Below are 24,737 nucleotides of genomic sequence, written 5' to 3'. Positions count from 1 at the left end.
TGTAATCGAAGCTGGCACTAGAGAAGGCTGCTGTAGCAGCCCTGGCTAGAAAGGAGAGCAGATTACTCCCCAGTTAATGGGGACTTTCTTACGCTGATACTCTGCTCAGTCATTGCAAACAGATGACATCAGAGGATTTTATATAAATGGGCAAGGTTTAGGATTTGCAGCATTTACTTTCCTGCTAGAAAATGTCATTTTGAGCCAACCTGCACAGTTTTCACTTCATAGTTGTGGTTATGAAAAGGCTGCTGTTGTTCTGAGGTATCATTTTACAGCAGTAATTGTTTATGGCTTTTCCTCTCCAAAGAATTTTGTCCCCTGTTTAGGAAGTGTCACAGTTCAACTCCAGCCAGCAGCTAAGCACCAAGCTTCTGCTCCTTCAGTCTTCCCCACTGCCAGTGGGAAGGGTAGGAGAATCAGAAAACAACATAAAACTCCTGAGTTGAGGTAAGAACAATTTAATAACTGTTCTAAACTAAAATAGAAGAATAACAACAATAATAAAATATAATAATAATTGTAATAAAAGTAAATATAGATAAATAAAACCCAAGCAAAGACAAGCAATGCACAGCACAATTGCTTACCACCTGCTGACCAATGCCCAAGCAGCAATCCAGCCCTCCCAGCCGCCTCACCTCAGTTATACACTAGCCATGATGTTCTGTGGTATGGAATATCCCTTTGGCTACTTCAGGTCAGCTGTCATGGCTGTGCTCCCTCTCAGCTTCTTGTTCACCTGCTTGCTGCCAGCACAGGGGAAACTGAAAAAACTTAGGATAAGTGCTACTTAGCAACAACTAAAACATCAGTATGTTATCAACATTACTCTTCATACCACCCTGCAAGATGTCAGCACTTTGTGAATAACACAGTATTGTTGATAGCTGCCTCCACCCATCCTCTCCATTGCACCATACTGGTTTTAGAGTTCTTATCCCTTTGCTTGCTATCATGAGCCCCCAGCTGCCTATGTGCTATGAGCTAAGCTGCACTTCTACCTTCTCACTCCTGTTTCTCCCTCTGGCCTGATGGTCTGCATACACGTCCCACAGTGCTGGGTGGACTTGCAGCATCTAGGCTTGGAAAATATCTGGGGACCATTTGTGTGAAAAGACCTGCAACAGAAGCACACAGAGACACTCAGCATGTTGATGTTGAAAACTGTACATTTCTGAAGGCTCATGGAGCAGCAAGTGGTGGCTGTTGGGGACACTCCCTGCAGCCTGCCACGAACATTCTTCAGGCTCACAGTGCAGGAACTGAAAAGCAACAAGGCCTAATGTCTCTCCAGGTCAGTGACCATCCAAAACTAGCTTTGGAGCACATTCAGCAGTTCTGCAGGAGGATGCTGAGACATCTTGTCCTGGGTAAAGCTCCTCCATCTAGAGCCAAGAGGTTCTAATGTGCCAGGCAAGAATTATTTCCTGTTCTCAGCACAGGACCTCTGGATGTTCTCAGTGTAGTTGTATAAACATTATTATGTTTTTCATCCTAATGATTTTTGGCTTTGATACCTCATGGCAGAGACTTCCCTGGACTGAGAGAAGCCAATTATTAAATGCTGCCTGAAAGAGGGACTACTGTACTAGCTGATACTAGCACAACAGTTTCCTCATTTGCATATTTTGCTGGGGTCTTCCTTCATTAAAAAAATAATTTAAAAAATCAAAGCATCATTCAAACCATAACACTGAAATCCTGAACATTTTTTTTCCCCTTAAATCATTTTTCCACTGAGGATCTAAGTTAACCCTCTTAACCTTCATTATTGAACTCCTAGAGGTAGCAAACCAGGTTGAGAGTTTCAAGTCAGTTCCATGGGAGATGAGCAATCAGTGCCACAACCCAGGGGTCCCAATTTCCTCTACTATGTCCATCAAATGGGAGCACTAAAGCTTCTCACTATGAGGAGAGCAGCCTGGCCTGGGAAACAGTCTCATTTCTGTCTGAAGCCACCACAGTAAAGTCAACATCAGAGAGCTAACATGATTTTTATGCAAAAAGTAGCAGGTAATGAAAAATGAGTGCAAAAGTTATTTTGCAGAGTGTGGTCACAGAAAGACACAGTAATTGCATGGGAAGTTTACAGACAGTTTGGACTCACAGTCTTTTGCCATTATGACTCTCTGTGGCTCCAGGCAATAGTGTAGGTTAGTGGATTGTCTGTATGCAGTAGGAATGGAAAATTACATGTCAACACATCCTTCAGATGGACAGACTGGCCTCCAGCCAAAGCAGGAGCTGTTGTGATCTAAAATTTGTCTGCTGAATTATTGATTGGGTAGAGTCTGGAGAAGAGAGAAAAAAAAAATGGAAAAGAAACAAACTGTTTTTCATAGAGAATCATATTTTTTAAACATTTAACAGCATAAAATCCAAACCAGCAAGAATATTTTGCCAGGCAGGGGAAAAAAACACAGGCTTCCCAGACCTGTGAAATTCTGCCTTCACCTGGATCAGTGAAACTCTGCTAAATACTAGGTGTAGCCGTCCCAAATCAATTCACAAATCAAGTCATTGTGCTGTTAATAGAAGCCTGGTTAATCCTGCAGATGCAGGTTATTTGGTTTCATGGGCTATTATCCCTTTTAGAAGTGCACCAGCTGCCCACAGAGTAACACTGTCATGAGAGAAGGATCAGACAAGCTGGTTCTGTGAGGCAGGTTCGCTACTGGTATGCAAAAATCCCTCAGAACTCCCCGATGCTGTTATCCAGAGCTCTGGGAAATTTGGTCATGGCTAGCATGGGCTGCAGCTTGACAGGAAAGCCCAGCAACCCCTCTTCTGGCAGCACAAATCCTGTTACTTATGAAGTCTTACATTTTTCTTGGACCAACTTGAAGGTTTTTACCATTGCAGTTTCGAATGGCTGTGCCTCCAACCACCCACAACAACATAGTTTACAGCAACTGCAGCAGCTTCTCTGAGCCTTGTTGAAGATCCATGCTTTCCATATACCTTTCTAAGAGATGGAAAGAGAGATAGAGCTCTCTGGGCTGTATGCTAGGGATGTATCCCCAGGTGCAGTGAGAGGCATTTCCCACTGCTCAGTATCCTCTGGCTGCTGCACCTCTGAGTCCCGTGTGGGGCAACCAGCAGGACTGGCTCTTCACTGTGCAATGTGGATGCAGCTCAGCTCCCAGCTTAAAAACTGTTACGGTGGGCAAAGAACAAGGTCTCTACTGATGTCAGTCCTTTTTTCCCCTCTCTCTTTTCTTCCTGGTTCCTACTCCAGGAGGTTGCACACCACTGCTGACAGGTCAGAAGGGTTCTACCAAGGGAACAGATCTTAAGGCCAGCAGTAATAGGGTGTTTATCTCTTACCCCCAGCTTTGGGCTGACTTTCCCGCCTAGGAACCCTCACCATTCCCCATGTACAAACCTGGCACCTGCCTGTCATGGGATCCAGTGTTGGTCCTGAATCTAATACCAGTCTGCACAGTGATAGGCCTCAGTTTAACAAGAATGAACCTTAACAAGAAGTAACCTGATGGGTAATAATAAAGGCATTGTGGAAAATAATTTAATGCTTGAAAAAACTTCACAGAATTTGCAATGAGAGGCCTGAGGAACAAGCACAGCTCAAGTGCATATTTCTTTATCTGATTTTAAACATCAGAAATTAGTGGCAGCTGTGTTCACTGTCAGTTTGTGAAATCTGTGTAATCTAATCTCATTATTCTGCCCCCTGGAAATGCTGGGTCTTCAGCACAGAATAAACCCCATCCCATTTACAGACCTCAGTGGAACAACCATACACTTTGAGATCATCCATCTACCTTTTTTTCTGAAACACCTCCAGCACCAGTTCAGGAAAGCCTGCATACTAAAAGCTCTTCCCCAGACAACTTAGAGAAGCAGCCCTAAAGGACCTACTGGCTCCAGATGAGGATGAAGCATGGAGAAGGATGCTTCAGTAGGGCATGGGAAGGGAGGAAGGCTATGTGGGAAGCTCCCCAAGAGGTGATTTCCCTGCCCTCATGTGGTACTTGTCAGTGTGCAGGAGTCCCAGCCTCTTGGCAGGGCAGTGCTGTACCTTTCCCAAGATTCAGTCCCAAATGAAGCCCAGTCACATGAGGGCTCAGCCCTGAGCCCAGGGCTCACCTGCTGAGCTGAGCCTCTAAATTGCTTCCAAAATTGCAGAGAGGTATGAGAATGAAACCAGGAAAGGGTGGTCAGTACTGCAAAGGCAGGCTTGGAAACCATGAGCAGACTGTGGCCAGGCTGATTGATCCTCTTCCCCTCCATGGTGGCAGCTTGATTTGTCCTCACTTCTACCCACCTGAGAAAAGCACTGACTTGGATAAGCACTCGGTCCCCATCTTCCCTGTCTGTCACACCAGATGCTGCAACCTTCACTGCCTCTTTAAGTCAGGGTAGAGGGCACTCTCAGGAAACCTTCCTATGAGGAAAATAGTGGGAGTGTATAGTCCAGGGTTGGGGAACAGCATCCTTAATATGGTCTCAGCCACTCTGACTGGCTGGGGGCTCCTGGGAGAGGAATGGAGCCCTTTATAAAATCACCCAGGTCCTCCCACGGAGGCAAACCTCCCTAGGCTTTAACAGAGCTAGAATGAGGCTTGCTTGATATGGGAATTTTGTCTGTGCTTTGGAGATCATCCAGGCTTTCTTGGGTTTCACACAGCATGAGGTGGTGGCCTGGGCTGTGTGTGACGTGCTGGATGCCAGCATAGAAAGCCCTTTTTCAAGCAGCATGTGGCTCCCGTTAACATCTTTCGCAGAGGAGACCTGCTGGCAGTCCCTGCCATAGGCACCCTGCCTTGCTCCCTGCTTCTAGCTACCACACTGATAGCACTTGCCTCAACGGGTGCAAACCAGTTCCACCACATCAGTCTCCATCTTTTTGCACTCCTCAATGGCAGGACCTGCAGCAGCTCTGCTTTGTTTTTCCTTCTTCTAAACCTAAGTGCCCGTTCCTGTGCTACACTGCTCACCTCATCCCATCTACATCCTAAGCAGCCTCATTGGCCCCAGGAACTGTAGATGGGAACCCCCATGCTCTGCAGTGCCAGCTGGAGCTGGATCCTACCCACACTGGGGCCACTGTGTGCCCAGCACTCACCGTCTCTCCCCTGCCTTACTGTTGGTGGGGAGGCAGCATCACTGTCAGAGCTGACCCCAGCAGCCCTGATGGGGCTGGGGAAGATGTCAGGTCAGAGGTGTGTCATGTGTGAGTTGAGGCCACTGGTGAACCCAGATCCAGACCCAGCTATATCCTAGAGTGTGTACATGATGGACACTTGGAGGAACACATGTGCCAGGCACCTGCTGGGATGTCCACTCCAAAAGAAGCACCACCACCCCACATGGCCAACATGAACAAGTGACAGAAAGGACAGCACTCTTCTAACAAGTGCTCCCTGCCCCAGCACATAAAAACAAACAAACAAACAAACAAAACAAATCAGACAAAAAAAAGAAAAAGAAAGAAAGAAAGTAAAATGAAGGAAAACATTTCAGTCATCTAGAGAGTGAGTCCCTGCCTCGCTCAGAAATATAAACTCATTAGCTGCTGACTACGTGTCAAGGCAGCCACCACCGCGGCAGCACAGCGGAGGGCACCACAAACGTGCTGGCAGTCATGCTGCAGTTCCCTGTTTAGAACAGGGCAGTCGGGTGTGAATGCAGCCCCCCCTGAAATAGCACTTTGAAGGGGAGCTAGCCTGGCCAGCCACTGATTTAAAAAAAAAAAAGGGCCTTGACCAAAATGTCACCACCATGAAAGCATTTCCTCAGGTCTCACAGAGAAGTGTTATGACAGAAAGGCATTAAAAGCATGGCACACCTTTAAATGGACATAAGAAGTGGCATCAGCAGAGTGGGATCTATTTTTACTCCTTTGGAGTCCACAGATGTGCAAACCCCATGTGTGCATGTCTGGAGACCAGGTCTCCGCAGTTAGTGAGAGGCACATAATCAGACTGGGAAAGAGCAGTGTCATCAGGGTTCATTTAGCCTCCAGCAAGGAGGAAGATTAAAGTCTTACCATGCCCCTTCCTTTGTCTTGATTGCAACCCCAACTAGCAGCATGAGCACACACGTACATGCAAAGCACTACCAACCAGACACCAGTTTCACAGTTTTCATTTTGGAAGAGGCCATGCTGGGTCCAGGTTTTTAACCTTGGAGTCCCACCTGGCCCTGCCTGTGAGAGGTAGGTGGCAATGATGCTGCCACAAAGCAAGTCAAAGCAAGACAAGGTGCTCTGGGAAGGGCAAGGCCCACACCAGCGACCCGTTGATAGCTGCTATCATCAGGCCAGTGCTGCAGCAGAGGCTCAGCCCATCTGTCAGCATTGCTGCAAACCTGCAGGGCTGGACACCTGCCATCCTGGCCTCTGGTCTAGCATTGCCCTGCACCTCACCACTCCTTGTGCGTGGGCATTAGGCGACACACACCTGCCAACCCAGGCCTCCTGCATTTCTGTAATTAAGCCATCAGCCTGCCTTTGGGGGATGGGTTGTCTGCAGCCCCTCATGCTGTCCAGTATTTTGTAGAATCTCCCATCATGTCTCAAGGTCTTCTTCACAGCTTCGTGGGAGAAACCTAGCTGTTCAGTAAGACACAATACCAATTAAAAATATAGAAAAGCAAACACTACAGCCATTTCCCTGTGTCTCTCCAGATTAACATTTTACTACATTTGTCTCCAGATACCTGTTTCTCCTCTCTAGTGCTCTCCATCCTAAAATATTCCATCAAAGCAAACTTCTTACAAGGACAGTCACCAAAAGGCCAGCCACTCTCTAACAACAGCTATGGACTCTGTGCTGCCCTCACTTAAAGGATCTGCCATAAAATGGCTTGGCACTAGGATTTCAGTTCTCAGAGGAAAATGAGGCCAGCAGTAAAAGCCCCAGCTTGAAACATTGCTTCCTCCCCAGATACCAGAAGTTATCTTGAGAATGGCTTTGACAAATGGATGTCCTTGAAAAGAACCTGTGCACCACTTGTGAGCATCTCTCCAAGAGAGTGCTGACATCTGTGTATATTATTTATAATTAATTATCTACACATCACAGGGAACCTGTTGGCTCTGGAGAGTGCTGTTAGGCTTTTATCTCCCCAGACTGCTGGTGTGAATCCAGCCCTAGCTTCCCATGAACCAGACCTCTGCCTGCACAACCTACTGTGGTGCCCCCAGCCCAAGACAACATCAAGAGGGGAAGGCAAGTGAACCCCACTGCCCAATGAAAAATGTTGTCCAGAAACACTGATGTGTCAGCCAGGCTGCAGATGGAGAATTACTTGCTGTTTCCCCCCTGATGGGGGCATGGGCACTGCAGGGGGCTGGGTTTGGAGCAGCAAAGAGGCTGGCTGTGCAGCTTACCAGACAGTGCCGCAGCACTGCCACTCGCCTGCCACCCTGGCAAGACAGAAATGACTCCTGCTGCATCCACCACTTGCCCAGGCTGTGAGGTGATGAACAATATGATGAAATTCAGGGGATACAGAACTAAGAGAACTGTGCTGAGCTGGGCTCCCTGGAGAAGCTCAGTAAAAGGCTTGCTGAGAGGAAGCAGGAGCATTACCCACAAGCAAACTTGAGCTGTGCATTTTGCTAGCAATGGCTGATGAGGTGGATGGCTTTATTCCTGAAAGAGAAGACTAGGAGTTTGGTACTTTGAGTCTGGCACTCCCACATCTGTGTGGGTATCCCTGCCATTCCCATGCTCCTGTTCCCCCACCCATGCAAGGACAGAATAGCATCTTCATCTGGCAGTGAAATACTAACTCATTTGTAGTTGTACCATTCTATGAACTGCCTGGTGTCTTGTTTGGCCAGTCATTTGCAGATGACCACCATGGAAAAGGTGATCATGCATTTGTTCAAATAACCCTTCAAAAACTCTTTCCATATCTTTGTCCCTCTTCATCTGTGGAGAGAAAATGAACAAAACAAGTCAGAACTCTTCCTTCTGCATCCCTTCCACTGCTGTGCCCACTAGTACAGTTTCCACTGTGTAAATCATGCATTTTTGCCTTTTCACCCCTGCTGTCCATGTGCTTGATGGGGAGATGTGCACCACTCTGTATGAGTCACAGATGTGGGCATTTGAGGAAAACACCAAACAGGACTTCAAGCACAATCCAGCAACTGTGCCTGGGAGCTCTAGCTGGGTCCCTGTTGCAGAAAGCTGTACAGACAGTGCCAGAAACCCTGTGCCGGAGGTGGATACTGACACAGTGTCCACGAGGGCTTCTGAAATGCATCATTTGGTAATATGCTTTGAGGATGAGGACAAAACTCTAGAGATGTGTCAGCTCCCTCTTCTGAGCACCAAAGACCTGTCAACACTGAGGCCCCCCACAGCCAGCAGCAGCCTGAGGGCAGTGACCCAGAAAGATCTCTCATAGGTGGGAAGATCCTGGGCAGATGCCAGCAGCGACCCCCACTGAGACTATGCTCCTCTCCACTAGCAGGGACAGCACCAGTAGCTTCATACCCTCCCTCCAGGCACTGTGCATGCGAAGTGAACAACTGGCTTAAATGCAGTTGGGTTTGTGGGCACTCTTTCCTGGGATAACCTCACCCTGCTTCTCCACAGGTCCTAAAACACAGCCAGGTGCTGGATCAGATGAAATTTTGCTCTGCTTCTCTTCCCTCACCTTGTGCCCAGCAGACCAAAGCTGATGGTCCCCGCCTCCCTGGATTTTTCACCATGAAAAAGCCAAAAAGCACATTAACTCTGCTCTTCAGAAAGCATGCAGAGATTTACCATGCCCTTTCTAACTTCCCTTACTCTTCTAAATTATTCCCTGCATCCCATAATACACCACCAGAATCTCTTTGGCAGTTTGGAGGGCTTATTTAGCGAGTCAGATATAGTAAGGCATGACTTTATAAATAGAGAGGGGCATGGCTGGGGGACTGTGCAACATGATTCACAAGTCAAACTGCCAGTGAAGATCAGACATTTGCTTCAAGTATTCATTTAGCAATACCAAGCCCTGCTCATCATTAAACTTACCATATAAAACCCCCATTCCCATGTGCCATCACTGTGTTTACAGCAATTTCTCCAAATCAACTCAGAAGCCATTTACTCTCTCACTGGTCACAGAGAAACCACAATTGGAAATCAAAATACTTCCTCGATGCTCGAGCCTGCCCTCACTTCCAGCTCTGCAACTCATCAGCCTTTCCCAGTCCAAAGCCAGTGGGATGACAGTTACATCATAAAACACTTCCTCCTTAACTGCTTTTATTTTTCACTCATGTACCTTACTCGTCTAAGCTGCTACTCCTACAGAATCCCTGTGGTCTGGATTTGGATCTTACTATTTTCAGCTTTTTTCTATACCCTCACTTGCTCAGCCAGTCCTTAACTCAGACTGATTATTCTGTTAAAAAATGGGGAAAATTAGATATGACTTATAAAATCAACATAAAAAATCACCACAGAACAGGCATAGATTAAATGCATACATCTTACACATTTCATGGCCTCAAGTAATTCCAGGATCTGAACTTAGAGCAATAACATTAGTTATTCCTTTGTCCTCTCTTCTACTTTCTCCTGAGATTGCTTTTATTGTTATGGCTTTGTTTCTTAATCTGGGACATGACCATGCAAGCAATTAGAACAATAACCAAATCCATTGTCCTCTCAGCAGCTTCAGTGAGGATTACTGGAATGAATCAACTCCAGCATGTTTGCAAACCATTAAATCAAGGGTTTGTCTAACCCAACAGAGGGTATCCAAGACTGGATAAACATTTACTGCAATGCTGGCTTAGGTCAAATCTAACCTGCACAGGTAATGAAAAATAATACTGAGTGCCATGTTGGTACAGGACCCCTGAGAGTCTTCTCCATCATTCTTGTGCTGCAGATCATCCCAGATGCCTTCTCCTTACGTGGCCATGCCTTTGTGTCCACAGATCGCAGTACTTGTCCTGTCCTTGCCCAGACCACCCCCTCCCTGCCCAGGCATGAGTCCTCCTCATGCCGTCTGCTGACCTTGCAATATTTTCCGTGTTATTCTTCGCTCTCCTCCTTTTATTTTTAAACAATGATGCACATTCAACAGGTGTGCTCCCTGGGCTGCCTACAGGGAGTCCTGCTGCAGCCCTTTGCTGTGGGAAGCTGCAGCTGATAAAGAAACCAAGTACCGCCAGTTTGGGCAGAGCTACACCTGGTTTCTGGACACCAGTCAAGATGTGACAGGAGTTATGTCAGTTGCTTCTCCACACGGGAACATGTGCAGCAGGTGGTAAGAAAAAAATAAACCAAGATGTTAGCAGAAGGTAAGCACCTCAGCGATTAAATAACGCCCTTTAAAACTTGGACTTTGGGTTTTAGCACCAAGTTCCGCTTGATGCCATATTTTGCTGCCTAAGCAGATCGATCTTCATTAACCTGCCTAGCATTTAACCCCTCACATGAACAGGGGGACTCAGAGCCACTTGACCACGCTGTCCCAGCCAGGATGGTCTGGCTTCAGTGGGCTAACAAAAACAATGAAAAAATAAAAATAGGATTGGATAAGAACAACATTATTGCTACTTCAAAATTATTTGGGTTAGGGAGCTCTGGTGGCTTTCTGTTGGCTTCTCAGGGATTAAGGTTTCCCAGGACAAAAAATACTTAGAGAAGAAATATCCTGTGCTGACAAGGCTTTTGAAAAGTTCTTCAGTCCCCACACAAGCACTCTGAATAACTCATGGCAAGAAAGTGGGCAGTCTCAGCATCTGGACCACACTTTCCATCATGAGATGTGCTGCAGAGCATGCAGTGCTCCCAGCTGTGCCCTTTGGTTGTACTCCACAGGCAGATAGCCCAGTGATGGCATTGTTCATTGCTAGCAAACTGAAACTGGTTTAGACCCTCAATCCTCTGTTATTTTAACCATTCTTCTTGATTATGGTTGCTAAAGGGGATTTTAAAAATCTTACAAAGCAGGTACAGTTGCCCTGGTAAACCTTGTTGCCCTCTTTTGGGTTGATGTGCTTCGGACCTGATCCAGTTGCACAGCCCTCATCCCTCCTTCTGCAGACAGCCATCTCTCTGCAGCCACAGGGAGGTTTGGGAAGGGCAAGACTGTCCTGCCATTGTCTGCTCCCCCAGCAAGGCTGGCAACACTGCATGTTGCACCATACTGGTGACCAAACCTTCCTCTGCTCTGGGGGGGGGCCCTGGCCAGCACTGTCCTAGACAATACACCACCAACAACCTAAGATCATCACTGGCCACTGTTAATGGCAATGCAAACTTGTTTTGGTTTGTACTCAAAGAGATCAGGTGATGTCTGTGTCTGAGGGACTAGTAGGTGTGACATGAAGGGTCACTATTTCCTGAAACCACTGCAGCGTTGTTTGTGAGAGCACTCTCACCCCTATCTGCATGTACTGGGAGCCAGGGCAGACCTCCTCCTGGGTAAAGGACAGAGCTGCATCCAGACAGAGGTCCTCATACACTCTTGTACTTGAAAATGTACTTACAGCATTACTGCTTTGGTGAAGGAGGACAACCTAACCAGAAGAACTAGGAGGCATTAGCTCCTTTGCAAATACAACTCTGGTCCCCATGCCTCTGTGAGCCAGGGTCAAGGTCTGATGTCTGTTGTCCCTAACTTCAGGCTGCTCATCCCTGAGCACCTGTGAAAGCTCTTTTGTAAGGCTGTCCTCCCTTTTTTCCCAGCTGAGTTTTCTCAGCTGTAAAGCCCTGTTTTCCCTGGAAGGGAGAGAAGATGCTGGAAGCCAAGCAGTGAGGGCACAGGGGGGCATGGAGAACATGTTTGGAGGGTATTAAGGGTGGGAGGGATGTGCCAAGGAAGAAAGCTGCTTCCAGAGATCTATATATACACAGCTTCCTGAGGTGGGGTTACAGAGAGGCTCATTCCCGGGCTGCCTGTGGCACTCCCTGAACAACAGCAGTGGCCAGAGCTGCTGCTGAGCCTCATGCTTTGGTTTTGGAGCACAGGACTGAGCAGCAAAACCAAGACAGAGTTGGCTGTGATCTCTGCAAGCAGGGGTAGCGCTGGACGTTTGTGTGCAGTTGTCTCCAGTTCTGCACTGGGCAGTGCAGTTTCCAAGTTGACAGGATGCCCTGGGAGGGAGAAGACATAGTTCCCCATGGGCAGTAAAACATTTCTCCATCATCTGGTTGTCTCAACCACACACAGCACACATCCCCTGTGGCAACCAGCAATAGAGCTATAGAATCACAGAATCGCTTCATGTGGAAGAGATATTGAGTCCAACCACTACCAAATTCTACCAAGTCTGGTGTTACATGAAGTCCCTTAGCACCACATCTCTGTGTCTTTTAAACACCTTCAGGGATGGGGATTCAATCACCCCCCAGGGAGCCTAAATACTCCCAGTTGTCCCTACTGCATAACAGTTGGAAGCTGCATTGTTTTTCATGTCCTTAACAAATATAAGCTAGAGCATTTGCCAGCTGCAATTACAACTAATTCCCTAGGCTTCAAGCTGGACCTTTTTGGTCCACTCCAAGGGTGTTCTGCCCCTGAGGGAATGAAGGAGCATCCCCAAAGCTGCCTGCAGTTCTAGCAAAAAAAAGGAAGGAAGCCTAATGGGCAATGTTTAATTTGATTAAATTTGTCTGGGGATTAATAAAATAGAAACAACAAACAGATTTCCTATAAAATAAAAGCATTGTAAGTTTTAAACAACTGTTCTTTGAAGGGATTTGTTCTAATGTTTCACTTTCAAAATGAAAGATTGCCAAAGAGTTGCTTAGGAGTTTCCTGTGAAAAAATGATGGTAATTTTCAAGTGTCCTCTGTTTTGTCTTTTTACTAAATTTCATTGAATAAATGTAACTGGCTAAATGCCCATGGGAGATTCACAATCAACAGCATATGTGGTGGAACTGCACTGATGTTGGAGATGAGGGGCTGTTCAATTCCTCTCAGCAAAGCCAACCCCAGTAGAATAGAATAGAATAGAATAGAATAGAATAGAATAGAATAGAATAGACCAGACCAGGTTGGAAGAGACCTTCAAGATCATCGCATCCAACCCACCAACCAATCCAACCCGCCTAAACAACTACCCCATGGCACCAAGCACCCCATCAAGTCTCCTCCTGAACATGCCCGGTGATGGTGACTCCACCACCTCCCCAGGCAGCCCATTCCAATGGGCAATCACTCTCTCTGTGTAGAACTTCTTCCTAACATCCAACCTAAACCTCCCCTGGTGCAGCCTGAGACTGTGTCCTCTTGTTCTGGTACTGGCTGCCTGGGAGAAGAGACCATCATCCGTCTGTCTACAACCTCCCTTCAGGTAACACTGTAGGCCAAAGTGCTTTTTGTTTCTGCAGTTTTGGAAGCCAAAGGGAGAAATACGTCAAGGTGCCAGTTCCCTTTCCCAAACAGGACAGAGCCATGACATTTTGTGGGAGGTAGCCCATCCTAGGCCGCGTTGTGCACTCTGTGCAAAGCAGATTATCACATTAGCAGTCTCCATCCAAACGAAATTAGGAAGCACCTTCTCATCTTTTTCAGGATTCCCTTTGTCCTTCTGCTCAGAGGCTCCTTCAAGCCTGCTCCTCAGAACCCAGGTTTTCTCTGTTACTTAGCTTCTTAAACTGTTTTGCCAATTGCCTAGACATCTGCAGCCCTTAAGGAATCTTACTTCAGCAAGTAGTCATGACTGTGCTTCCCAAGCTCATTTAAACAGCCCCACATCGCTTTCGTCCACTCTAGGACTCTTTTCCCATCCCTTGGTTATATTTGCATCCGGAGCAGCTTCTCGAGTTGCCCACTGCGTGCAACTGCAAAGCCAAGCTGCGGAGAGTTGTCCTGCCCTGGTCGAGCCCCAGAGGTAGCAGGCTATGGAGCAAGCAGTGAGCTACAACCTCGGAGGATGCTATTGGTCAGGCAAGAAGCATTCTGACAGTACCCGCCCTCCCACGGCACGCCGGCGTCCTGTATCCTTCTCGCTACTCCCTTTTACTCCTCTGCGGTCACGTTTATTCCTTTGCTTCTAGCAAAACAGTGGGTGCTGGTCCTGGCAAATTTTTGCTTGCCGCCAGCAGCACCGTTACAGGCACTGGGAAGGTAATGAAATTATCAAGAAACAGACAAGGAAGATCAAACCCAGACTGCTGCGTACAAGTGAAATTTCACAAGTATCTTCCCAACGCTGGGGCTTGTGAGCCATGTGAAAACCAAACTCACCTGTTTCCTAACAAGACGTGTCTGCAGTTGCTGAAAATCCCAAACACAAAGAAAAGGCTCATTTCAGATTAAAAAATGTGGCTTGTTTTGAAATGAAAGCCTGAATAGGTTTAAAAATTTGTTGCATCTCAGTTGATTGAGTAACCAACACAAACCAGTCTTTTTTCTTTTTCTTCTTTTCCTTTTCCTCTTTTTCTTTTTCTCTTCCCCCCCCTCCTCCCCTGGCAAAAATGCAGATTTTTGGCACTTATCTTCAACAGGATGAAATCAGCACTATCAAGAACTCCTGATGCTGTGGGTTTGTACAAGAACAAATGCTGCTGTTACAGACAGCAAGATGCCAGTAGTACGGCAGCCTCCCTGTGTGTGGCAGTGCCTGTGCAACGCCCTCTGCGCACAGCTGCACTCACAAGTGATCTTAAACCCAGGCCTGGTGCTGCAAAATCTGGATCTTCATTCAGAGGCGAGCAAGCATCCCCTGCTCCAACTGATTGTAATCAGGCTGGAGGGTGGGTGGGTGGTTCAGCATCACTCTCCCCAGAAGTCAGCCTCTTCTGTTGTGAGTTCAGGATCCTAATTTTAATCATGCAGGTGGAAAAGCTGAGTCTGCACTGCTACCCCATGAGGCTGTTTTTCTAACAAGTTTTGTCTGTGCTTCTAAAACAGTCTTTTAATCAAACAAAAGCAGGTCCTAAATTGTAACAGCACTTAAGCCACAGTCAAACCTGAGATCAGGGGTCAAGTACAGAGGACTTGACATCAGTTAAGCATCTCCCTAAATCCCGATACAGAGCTGTCAGATGTAATGTGTGCCATTACACAACAACTTACACACGTGGCATACTCACTCTTTAAGGAGCAAACATGTCCCTACTTTCCAGTCCACTTCCACTGACTCAGAGATGTGTCTTTGCTCAGGACCTCGTACAGCTGTCCAGGGCCTCCCTTTCCCCAGATATCAAGGAAGAAGCAAGTCATCTTCTTCTACATTTTTTTCACTTGGGATAGGGCTACCAAAAATTGCATTCATGTACAGGTCTCATTTTAATGCAGGTAAAAAGAAGCCAATACAAGTGCACCCTTAGCAGGGGAAAAACCTTCCTGGGTTAGAAGTTCAGCTGAAAATCCATTTTTTTTCTCAGCAGTGCTGGCTTCCACAGTAAAGGGACACCCTGAAACTCAAGCATTGCTTTCCTAGCAGGGCCCTATGTTCCAGAAGTCCTCTTCCAAAGGCTGCCTGCTCCTGTGCATGTCCTGACACAGGGAGTTGTGCCAAGCCTTGGCAGGGCTTTAGGGTATCTTCCTGAGGGAGCTGAGAACCCGGTGGGATAGGGACAACAAAGGGGGGGGTCCCAAAGCCCCCATCTGGGTAAGGAGATAAGCAGGGGCAGCTTCCCCATCTCTCACCCTGCTCTGCCTCCTCCCTGGCAAAAATGCCAGGTGAATACCTGAGGCAGAGGGAATTTCTTGGAGTTCTGCTTCAGGCACCTGGGGCATCCCTGTGTGAAGGAGTTGGCCATGGGAGGGAGTGGCTTGGGAGGGCCGAGGACAGGACGTTCCCTTTGCAGGCAGCCCCTCACTGGCAAGAGCAAGCATGTCAGGGAGCGTGAGGAAGTGGCCTTGGCTGCCCTCACCCCCCCCCAAGGACAGCCTGATGGTGGGTGGGTTTCCCATAAGTGGAATGGAAAGCTCTTTATTTACCCTGCCCCCCCCCACCTTCCAACAGTCCTGGCCGTGCATTTGTTCATCATGCCTTGGAGCTGCACCAGCATGGCAGGGCTATGTTTTTGGCAGGCCAAGACAAAGAAATCCTTTACAAGCTAAATCTCCAGGTAACCCTTTCCCTTGTGGATCTAGTGGCGAATGTTGCTGAGCAGCAGGCACCCACCAGGCAGTGGCCTGATGCAACACACAGAGACCTCTGGGCTGCTCTCAGCACCACCAAGCTGTTGACAACCCATGTAAGTCACACAGCTGGACCCTCCTACTGGTGTCCTGTCCCCACCCCAGTCCTCATCCTGTCTAGAGAGCTCTAACCCCACCACCCACTGCCCTCACTGTTAGGTGACACTCTACATCAGCAAGTGATGGAAGAGCACAAGCAAATGATGACACACAGCCACATTAGGGGTAAGACAGAATGACTGATGATTTAATGCTTCTTGAAGTTTTTTGTTTCCTTCCATGGGGCATTGGTTTTAAAAACAAACATTGAGGTAAAATAAATTAATTTATGTACACTTTACATACATTGTGTCAGGTGGAGCTTTGCAGCAACAGTAACCAGAAATCATTACAAAATAGAAAGTTACATGGCTGTTGCAGGCCCAGGGCAGCCTGCAACCTAGAAGGTTGTCATCCTGAGCGTGGTTGGCAAAGTGATCATGTAAACATGTTTAGAAGCATTTACGGTGGACAATGGATGGACCAGCCTCATCATATTCCTGCTTTGTGATCCACATCTGCTGGAAGGTGGACAGGGAGGCCAGGATAGAGCCACCAATCCAGACAGAGTACTTGCGCTCAGGTGGGGCAATGATCTAGAGAAAGAGAGGAGAATTGAGATCAGTAAACAAGCAACCACTGCAGGTGGCAGACAGAAGAAGGCTGCTCCTGCATCTGTGTCCTTCATGCTCCAACCTTACCTTGATCTTCATTGTGCTGGGGGCCAGAGCTGTGATCTCCTTTTGCATGCGGTCAGCAATACCTGGGTACATGGTGGTACCCCCAGACATGACATTGTTGGCATACAGGTCCTTCCTGATGTCAATGTCGCACTTCATGATGCTGTTGTAGGTGGTCTCATGGATCCCTGCAGACTCCATACCTGGGAGCAGGGAAGGGAAGAAAAGCAGGCACAAGTTAAAAACAAAGCAAGAGCTCTGTGGGAGGGCTCAGGAGAAAGGGAAGAGGTGGCAGGGGAGAAGAGAGGGAGGGGTGCACACACACCAATGAAGGAAGGCTGGAAGAGGGTTTCTGGGCAGCGGAAACGTTCGTTGCCAATGGTGATGACCTGCCCATCAGGCAGCTCGTAGCTCTTTTCAAGGGAGGAGGAAGAGGCAGCAGTGGCCATCTCATTCTCAAAGTCCAGCGCCACATAGCACAGCTTCTCCTTGATGTCACGGACAATCTCACGTTCAGCTGTTGGGGGGAGCAAAGGCATCAGTGATTGCAAAGGAGGAACGGGGAATGCTTGCATCTTCCATAGGTCGGTTGGGACTCAAGACCCTCAGCTACATGCAAACTTCCAACAGGGAATGCTCACAAGGTTTGCAAAGGAGCAAGACATTGCAGCATCCCTGAAGAGGCAAAGGCTGGACGCAGAGGGGAGTATTTTGGGGGAGGGAATAGTACTTACCTGTGGTGACAAAGGAATAGCCACGCTCAGTCAGGATCTTCATCAGGTAGTCAGTGAGGTCACGGCCAGCCAGATCCAAGCGCATGATGGCATGGGGCAGGGCATACCCTTCATAGATGGGGACATTATGTGTCACACCATCACCAGAGTCCAGCACGATACCTGGGAAAACGAGAAGCAGCCACCTGAGATGCAGCCCACAAAGTGCCCTGCAGCAGAGTAAGGAACAGTTCTGGGCATCCTTTCCTGGGGAAAAGGGCCAGAAGAACACTTGCACTCACCAGTGGTACGGCCAGAGGCATACAGGGACAGCACAGCCTGGATGGCCACATACATGGCAGGGACATTGAAGGTCTCAAACATGATTTGGGTCATCTTTTCACGGTTGGCTTTAGGGTTAAGAGGAGCCTCAGTGAGCAGGGTGGGGTGCTCCTCAGGGGCGACACGCAGCTCATTGTAGAAGGTGTGGTGCCAGATCTTCTCCATGTCGTCCCAGTTTGTGATGATACCATGTTCAATGGGGTACTTCAGGGTCAGGATACCTCTCTTGCTCTGGGCTTCATCTCCTACATAGGAGTCCTTCTGACCCATACCCACCATGACACCCTGCAGAGAAGGAAAGGAGTGGGGGGGATCAGCGACCTATCCACAGGCGACAGCAGGAGGCTCCGCAGCAGGCTAGGCATCCTCCCTCCACACAGAGGACCGGGAGGCAGCAGGAACCCACGGCCATCGCTGCATCACAGCTTGAGGGGAGGCTCAGAGGGGGACAGAGCCGTACCTGGTGGCGAGGGCGGCCCACGATGGAGGGGAACACAGCCCTAGGGGCGTCATCCCCGGCGAAGCCGGCCTTCACCAGGCCAGAGCCATTGTCGCACACGAGCGCAGTGGTCTCGTCCTCGTCGCACATGGTGTCGGCTGTCTGCGGGGGCACAGGGGTGCAGGCTGAGCCTCTTCGGCCGGCTGGCAGCCACAACGAAAGGGCGGCGAGACCGGGACTTACCTGGGCTGGCTGCGGACTCCACGCGTCGGGCCACTGACAGAGAGCCCTTCCGCTCCTCGCCGGGTAGCTCGTGGCCCGCCGCCTGCCGCCGAGCCTTTTATCGCGGCGGGCTGCGACGGCGGCCGGCCCCCAGGAATGCGGCCCCAACCGTCGCCATATTTGGGTGTCGGGGCCGGCGTGGCCCCGGCCCGGCGCTGCCCAAAGAAGGCGCTCCTGGCCGCGGCCCAGGTGAGCCAGGCGCGGCCGTATAAGGAGCGTCTGCCGAGCCCCCCCACCACCCGCGGCCGAGGCGAAATAATCCCCCGGCAACGCCGGGCCCGTTAAGGGCAAAGCAGGTGGGGGCCGCGGCGTTGGACCCGCGGGGGTGGCCGAAGCGGGCTCGGTCCCGCCATGGCGTGAGGGTGGAGCGCGCCGCGGCCCTGCCGGGGGCTCGGTGCGGAGGGGGAGGCAAAGGGCCCCGGCTGTGCAGCCGCGGCGCGCCGCAGCTCAGCGGCTTGGAGCTGCAAGGGGCGATACGAGTCTTGCCTGTAGGTACAGGTGAGCGCCTGTGGGTAGAAAAGGAGCTGTGAGAGCAGGTGAGTTGACAAGGTAGAGCTTGGTTTGCAAGTGATGCCGCTGTAGGTGGTGACAGCCCCTGTGAAAGCCTCAGCTTTACACACACTTATCCACACATTTTTCCTTTATTGTGATTTTAAAATGGCAGATCAATGCAGCAGATAACGTTAGACATATGCCTGAAGATAAATGTGGTAAAGCATTAATGCCAGTGACCATCTGATCCCAGAAGCCTGATGTAGCTATGAATGCTAGTGCCATTACTGAGTACCCTTTGCTGGCCAGTGAACTCAGCTGGGCAGCAGGGCATCCTCTAGCTAGCAGTGAGGATCATCCTTTCCGAAAGGTCTGGAGTCTCACAGACGAGTCATCTCTGGTGAGCTGAAGGTACTGTGCAAGTACAGAGGAACAGTTCATCTCCTTCAGCTGTGGCTATTTAAGTAGATACTCCACACAGGACACTTGGAACATTTCATACAGAAATTTGGTTACTGATGAAAGGAAGAGGCAGTATGGCAAGCAGACTTGCAGGCCTGCCAATGAGTCAATGCACAGAAACATTCAAGACCTTCTCTGAAATCACACTGCCTTTAAAAAATTAGCAGAAAAAAGTCAAGAGAGGAGGAAGAAATAGTAAGCCAGAAGCAGCTATATTGTGAGGAGTCTCCTGCAACTGAAGGCATTTCTTGTAGCTGATTTTCTCATCGGAGAAGCAGACAACTTTTGTGTCCCCCAGTCTGGCAGCATTCCTCTTTACCACTGGCAGCCCTCTGTTTCATTATGCAGCAGATTTTCAATTCCTGTCAAGTTATTAAAGTACACTGGGGATAAAACATGCTATTCTCTCATTCTGTTCTCTTATTCTTCAGTTCTGTCACTGACAACTGTCTGTACAAAAATCGCAAGCCTGAAAGCACGCACAGGCAATGCAGCCATCAAATCTATTTACAGACCTGTAATGCTCTGTTGTGGTTTCCAAAATAGGGTCAGTTGTGTTGAATCAGAAATCAAGTAACAGAAAGCCTAATGCTGCAAGACAAATGTTCTTAAACCTTCAATGGAAGCTGATGCAAGCACAAACACACTCACTCCCTTCTTTGAATTTTCTCATTCCAGCCTAGTTTACAGCAAAATGCCTGATGGCAATGTTAAGCTCTGCATAAAAGAATTTTTGTTTCTGTGGGTAGATCTGGTATTTAACTGGACTCACTAAATTAATTTGGTTTTGGTCCTAAGTCAGAAAAGGGTGGAAGTTAATTTCCAGAACAGAGCTGGGCACACAGATCACTACCCACAAGGCATAGCTTCTGAAATTGATCACAAATGACAACTGATAAACTTTCCTACTATTCTGGTGATAACAAAGGATAGAAGTGTGGACCTCCTGTACCATGTATCTTTTTCATTACTGAGAAAACTATTTAAGAAACAAAGTATACGTCTTTATTCAGAAGGAGCTATCCATTCCCCAAACTCGAACCTTTTGGTCCTAAGTTTATTTGTTTTTGTTACACTGGAGACAACCTAGAGCTCTTGGCATGACTTTTGATATGCAGTGGTAAATGAAGGCATCCTCCCTGTAAGGTAATCTGAGACAAGAGTTCTGTACCAGAACAACTTATTACATAATGGAACAGAGAAGGCAGAGAAGGAATAACCTCTTCAAGCTTCCCACCAGAACAGCGAACCAGCTCAACACTCCTAGTACAAGAACATTAAACTTCACTTTAGACATGGAAGTTATTTTAATGAGGTTTTGTTTAAGTAAACTCATTGCCTGTAGCCTTCTGTTTTGGCAATAGTCAGATGGAAAGCCGTTGTACAAATGCCAAATGCCTCCCGCCCCAGCAATAGTATAAAACATTAGTTGCAAAGCCTACACTGCTGGTCACTTCCTGAGAACCTGGAGAATGCTTTGACACCAACTAGATTAAACTAATTCCAGCACAGAAGCAAGGCACTTTGAGACAAACAGAGAGCCTGCTTCTGAAGCAAGCTTTCCGGGGCTCACCCTGCCCTTCCTGATGGAACACAGGTGGCCTGTATTCTAGGAAGGGATGAGAGATCCCTGAAGTGTTCTATTGTGGACAGTCGGCTACAGATTCCTCTTCAAGCAAAATTTAAGTCTAGTACAAGTTCAGGTAGAGCATACTTTGGCAGCAGGGGGTCATCATTTGATAAGATTATTCCCCTTCTTCCAAATGATCAACCATGTGAAACCACCTCTAAAGCAAGCATGTGGAATTCTTCTAAGGCTTTAAACAACCCACTCCTTTTGAAGCGGCAGCTGGGACTTAACACCCGCTCTTCATTCTCTCAGCCATGCAAAGCTGCAGAAGAGCAGGGTTCACTTCTTAGAACAATCTTAGAAGATGACTGCTAGTGCATTTCTTTCCCCTATTAGTTAGAACCTCTCTAGATAATTCTATTCTTCCAAACATGTTCAGACTCTCAGCGCAGCTTACTGTATTAGTACAGGGAGGAGGGGAAGCCACGGAACAGGAGCTGTGCTTTTAAAACTAGAAACTGGATTCTCTTCAACCAATTTAACTTCTGACCTTCTCAGCTGTTGGATCAAGTTATTGCAGCAGGCATGGAGCCAGACAAGTAAAACATAAGGGCATGCAACTTGCTCTGCATTCACTCCCTGGCTGTTGAGCTACTTGCAAAACAAAGGTACATGTCAGACTGAAGTACTTTTATTACATAAAGATTAAAATCTCCTGCCAGTCAGGATAATTAAAAATGAAAAGTTAAATGGACTTTTTTATTGCCAGGTTTGGGGGTAGGAGTGGGAGGTAGGTGGGATACATGGACAAAGAAAATTATTAGCATCAACCAGTAAAACAAGTTACTGAGCAAGGAAGATCATGGGGTACTGCCACACTTTCCCAACTGCTCTCTAGGTTCAAGCAGTTGCTGTGAACAGCTGTACAGTGAGCTGCTTATCTTATTTCCTCATGAGTTCTAAAAATCTGGATATATCTTAAATGAAAGTACAACAGGTAAAATATTTACATGTTTTGCAAAAGTCTAATCTGACATTAGAATTATATAAACTGAAAGGAGGATATATTTACTGGACCAGAGGACTTTGCATGAGAACTGCAGTTTTTCTTGTCACAGACAAGCAGACTGACCCAGCCAGTCATTCCCTTTGTGGCAGTAATCTTTAATGCAAAACTGAAATTACCTCGTTTCTAGAGCAAGAAGTGTTGTGCAGAGAGTACAGCTGTCTTGTAGAACAAGCATTTAAGTAAGCTCCACAGTCACCCAGTCAAGCATTTGTGTTTTCAATATGTTCCCTGAACTGAAATCACAGCCCCACTGAAGAGAAAGCAAAAGGTTTCCAACTTCTGCAGTGGGTCCCATATTTTTGTCCTCTGTGAAACAGCTTTGAGTCTCAGGCAAGAGTCACACTCATGAAGGGATAAAATGAAACAGCAAGTTTATGAAAGGCATAGAAAAGGGGTTTTTTTGTGTGTGTCTATAAACACACTTCTGCTTCCCCTGCCTCAAGTATCAACGTCTATAAATTTAAGACCAAGTATATTATGCATACAGATTTTATTACAAAGTTTTAGCAAAAAAAAAAAGAAGTTTAAAACAAAATTAAAAAAATCTGACCAACAAACAAGTATACAGGAACTTAACAATTCATTAGAAAAAATAGCAAGTAGCAAGAATCATGCTTGTCCTTGAACATAGAACTCATAGTTCGCCTTTAACACAAATATGAAGTAAGTGTTGTATTTCAAGTGGCCAAGTTCATCTGCTTGCAGGAAGTCCTTCACCTCTGGTAAATAGTCACTTAACTGCACTCCTGCAACAAAACCTTTGATTACAGCACTGATAAAAGTACTTTGCATTAGGAGTTAAGACAATTCCAAACCCAAGTAATTTAACTCTGAGGTAAGCACAGGTGTTTACTTAAAATTTGAGAAGATCTAATTCTATTATAGATGTCAAGAAATACAACAAAGCTTAAGCAGGCTTTAAACTGAGTTTAGGGGGCAAAAGAAAAGGCAACAAAAGGGTGTTTCCTATTCAGAACCACCTTCTCAGTGAATTTATGATGAAATTTAAAATCCTTAAACCTAAAATCCAAGCCCTCACATAACATGTCACCAAGATACAGAAAAGAAAGATCAGTCAATACAACAAATACTTCTGTCATCAGTCGCAACATTTCAATCTGGGGGCTGAGAATCTTGTGAAATGGAAGAAACTGGCAGAACTGAACACAGAAAACTAGAACTACTCCAAAGAACTTAATCTTTGTGGTTTTGATATGAAGGCTTCTCTCTTCTGGAAAAAGTTCACATGCAGTAATATTTGGAATGGACCTTGACTCTAAATTGCACCCTTCCTCCCCCCAGCTGTAACTTCCATAATCATAACCTCCCATGGTCAGCTTTAGCTTTGTTTATGTTCCTCCCACCCCATCCTCTCAGGGAGGAAAAACAGAAGCACATTGAAGGTAGTTACTAATCCCTTATTTTACAGAAGATATGTATTTAACTCCAGAAGACATACTTTACTGTATAGTAAGGAAGTGCTTAAAAATCTGACTGCTGCCCTACTGAACAAGCAATTTGAGGGTACCTGTATTATCACCCAGAAATCTGCTCATCTCTTAGCCCCTCAACATTCTAAAAAGAGAATTAGGTACATATAATTGTAATTATCTAGTGGAATAGATATGGAAGTTCTTATTACTCGAAGAATTTATTAATGCTACTTCTTACATATTAGTGTCCATCTTAAGCAGCTTTTGGAACAACTACATTTCAATTATATTTAAACACACTTTACCTTCTTTCAGTAGCTTTTGTAATATTTTCACAAATATGCTGTCTTTAGATGCTTCAATTGGATCACCTTTACCATCTAAATTGGACCATCTGCAAGTCAAAGAACAATTTGTGAAAGAACTGCAGAGATGAAATTAAATGAAAACAAACAAGGAAAAATATGCAGAGAATTTGGTAAATTGTCAAAGGCAATCAATACATGTTCACATAATTGTTATGTGTGTGGCTACAGCTCACATAAGAGCTTCTTTCTATCTTGTGTAATTCTTTATTCCAAGAGTAAAGCATCAATAAATCTATCTTCTGCTGTGGCTCTAACTTTTCAGTTGTTAAAAATTCCTGTTGTACATAGAATCATACAATCAATAAGGTTGGAAAAGACCCGAGAGATCATCAAGTCCAACCTGTTACCTAACATCTCATGACCAACTAAACCATGGCTTCAAGTGCCACATCCAGTCCTTTTTTGAACCCCTTCAGGGACGGTGACTCCCATCACCTCCCCGGGCAGCACATTCCAATAGCCAGACAAAACCAGGTCTTGTAGCGCTCTCTAAAACAGCATGAACTTCTTAGGACCACTGGGACACGCTCGTAACAAATCTGGACCCAGCTCCTAGAAGCCAGGACTGACAGATTTTCTGTACTTCACTGAAACCATGGTTTTACCCTGGATATCACTTAAATTCCAAAATGTTGAGGATTTCATCTTTAACATCTACTGTAAAGAGTATAAGGGAAGGAGAGACAGAAGGGGAGGGGCATTTAAGGAAACAAATCACTCAGGCACTGAACAGAACAGAAAATCAGAAGCATGCTCATCAAGG

General features: G+C 46.9%; 2 protein-coding genes across 2 annotated transcripts in view; both read right to left on the bottom strand.

The window, feature by feature from the left end:
- Nucleotides 1-16,311: 16,311 nt before the first annotated feature.
- On the bottom strand, nt 16,312-18,670 carry ACTA1 (actin alpha 1, skeletal muscle). The gene is made up of 7 exons (XM_009901175.2): nt 18,542-18,670; nt 18,320-18,460; nt 17,820-18,144; nt 17,539-17,700; nt 17,130-17,321; nt 16,826-17,007; nt 16,312-16,720 (listed from the first exon to the last, which is right to left on the bottom strand). The coding sequence occupies exons 2-7, from the start codon at nt 18,446-18,448 to the stop codon at nt 16,577-16,579; spliced, it is 1,134 nt and encodes a 377-aa protein (XP_009899477.1). The 5' UTR covers nt 18,449-18,460; nt 18,542-18,670; the 3' UTR covers nt 16,312-16,576.
- A 4,054-nt stretch (nt 18,671-22,724) lies between these two features.
- The window catches only part of NUP133 (nucleoporin 133), a 32,535-nt gene continuing 30,522 nt past the window's right edge, over nt 22,725-24,737 (bottom strand). The window contains exons 25-26 of the mRNA XM_054162252.1: nt 23,912-24,000; nt 22,725-22,919 (exon numbers count right to left, since the gene is read on the bottom strand). Of these exons, the coding sequence (XP_054018227.1) occupies nt 22,783-22,919; nt 23,912-24,000 (226 nt within the window). The 3' untranslated portion in view covers nt 22,725-22,782. The remainder of the gene's footprint in view (nt 22,920-23,911; nt 24,001-24,737) is intronic.

This window comes from Dryobates pubescens, chromosome 6 (assembly GCF_014839835.1).
Source record: "Dryobates pubescens isolate bDryPub1 chromosome 6, bDryPub1.pri, whole genome shotgun sequence".
In the NCBI taxonomy this organism is placed as follows: domain Eukaryota; kingdom Metazoa; phylum Chordata; class Aves; order Piciformes; family Picidae; genus Dryobates; species Dryobates pubescens.
The sequence above is the reverse complement of the archived record's forward strand: the minus strand, read 5'-3'. Positions and strand labels throughout refer to the sequence as shown.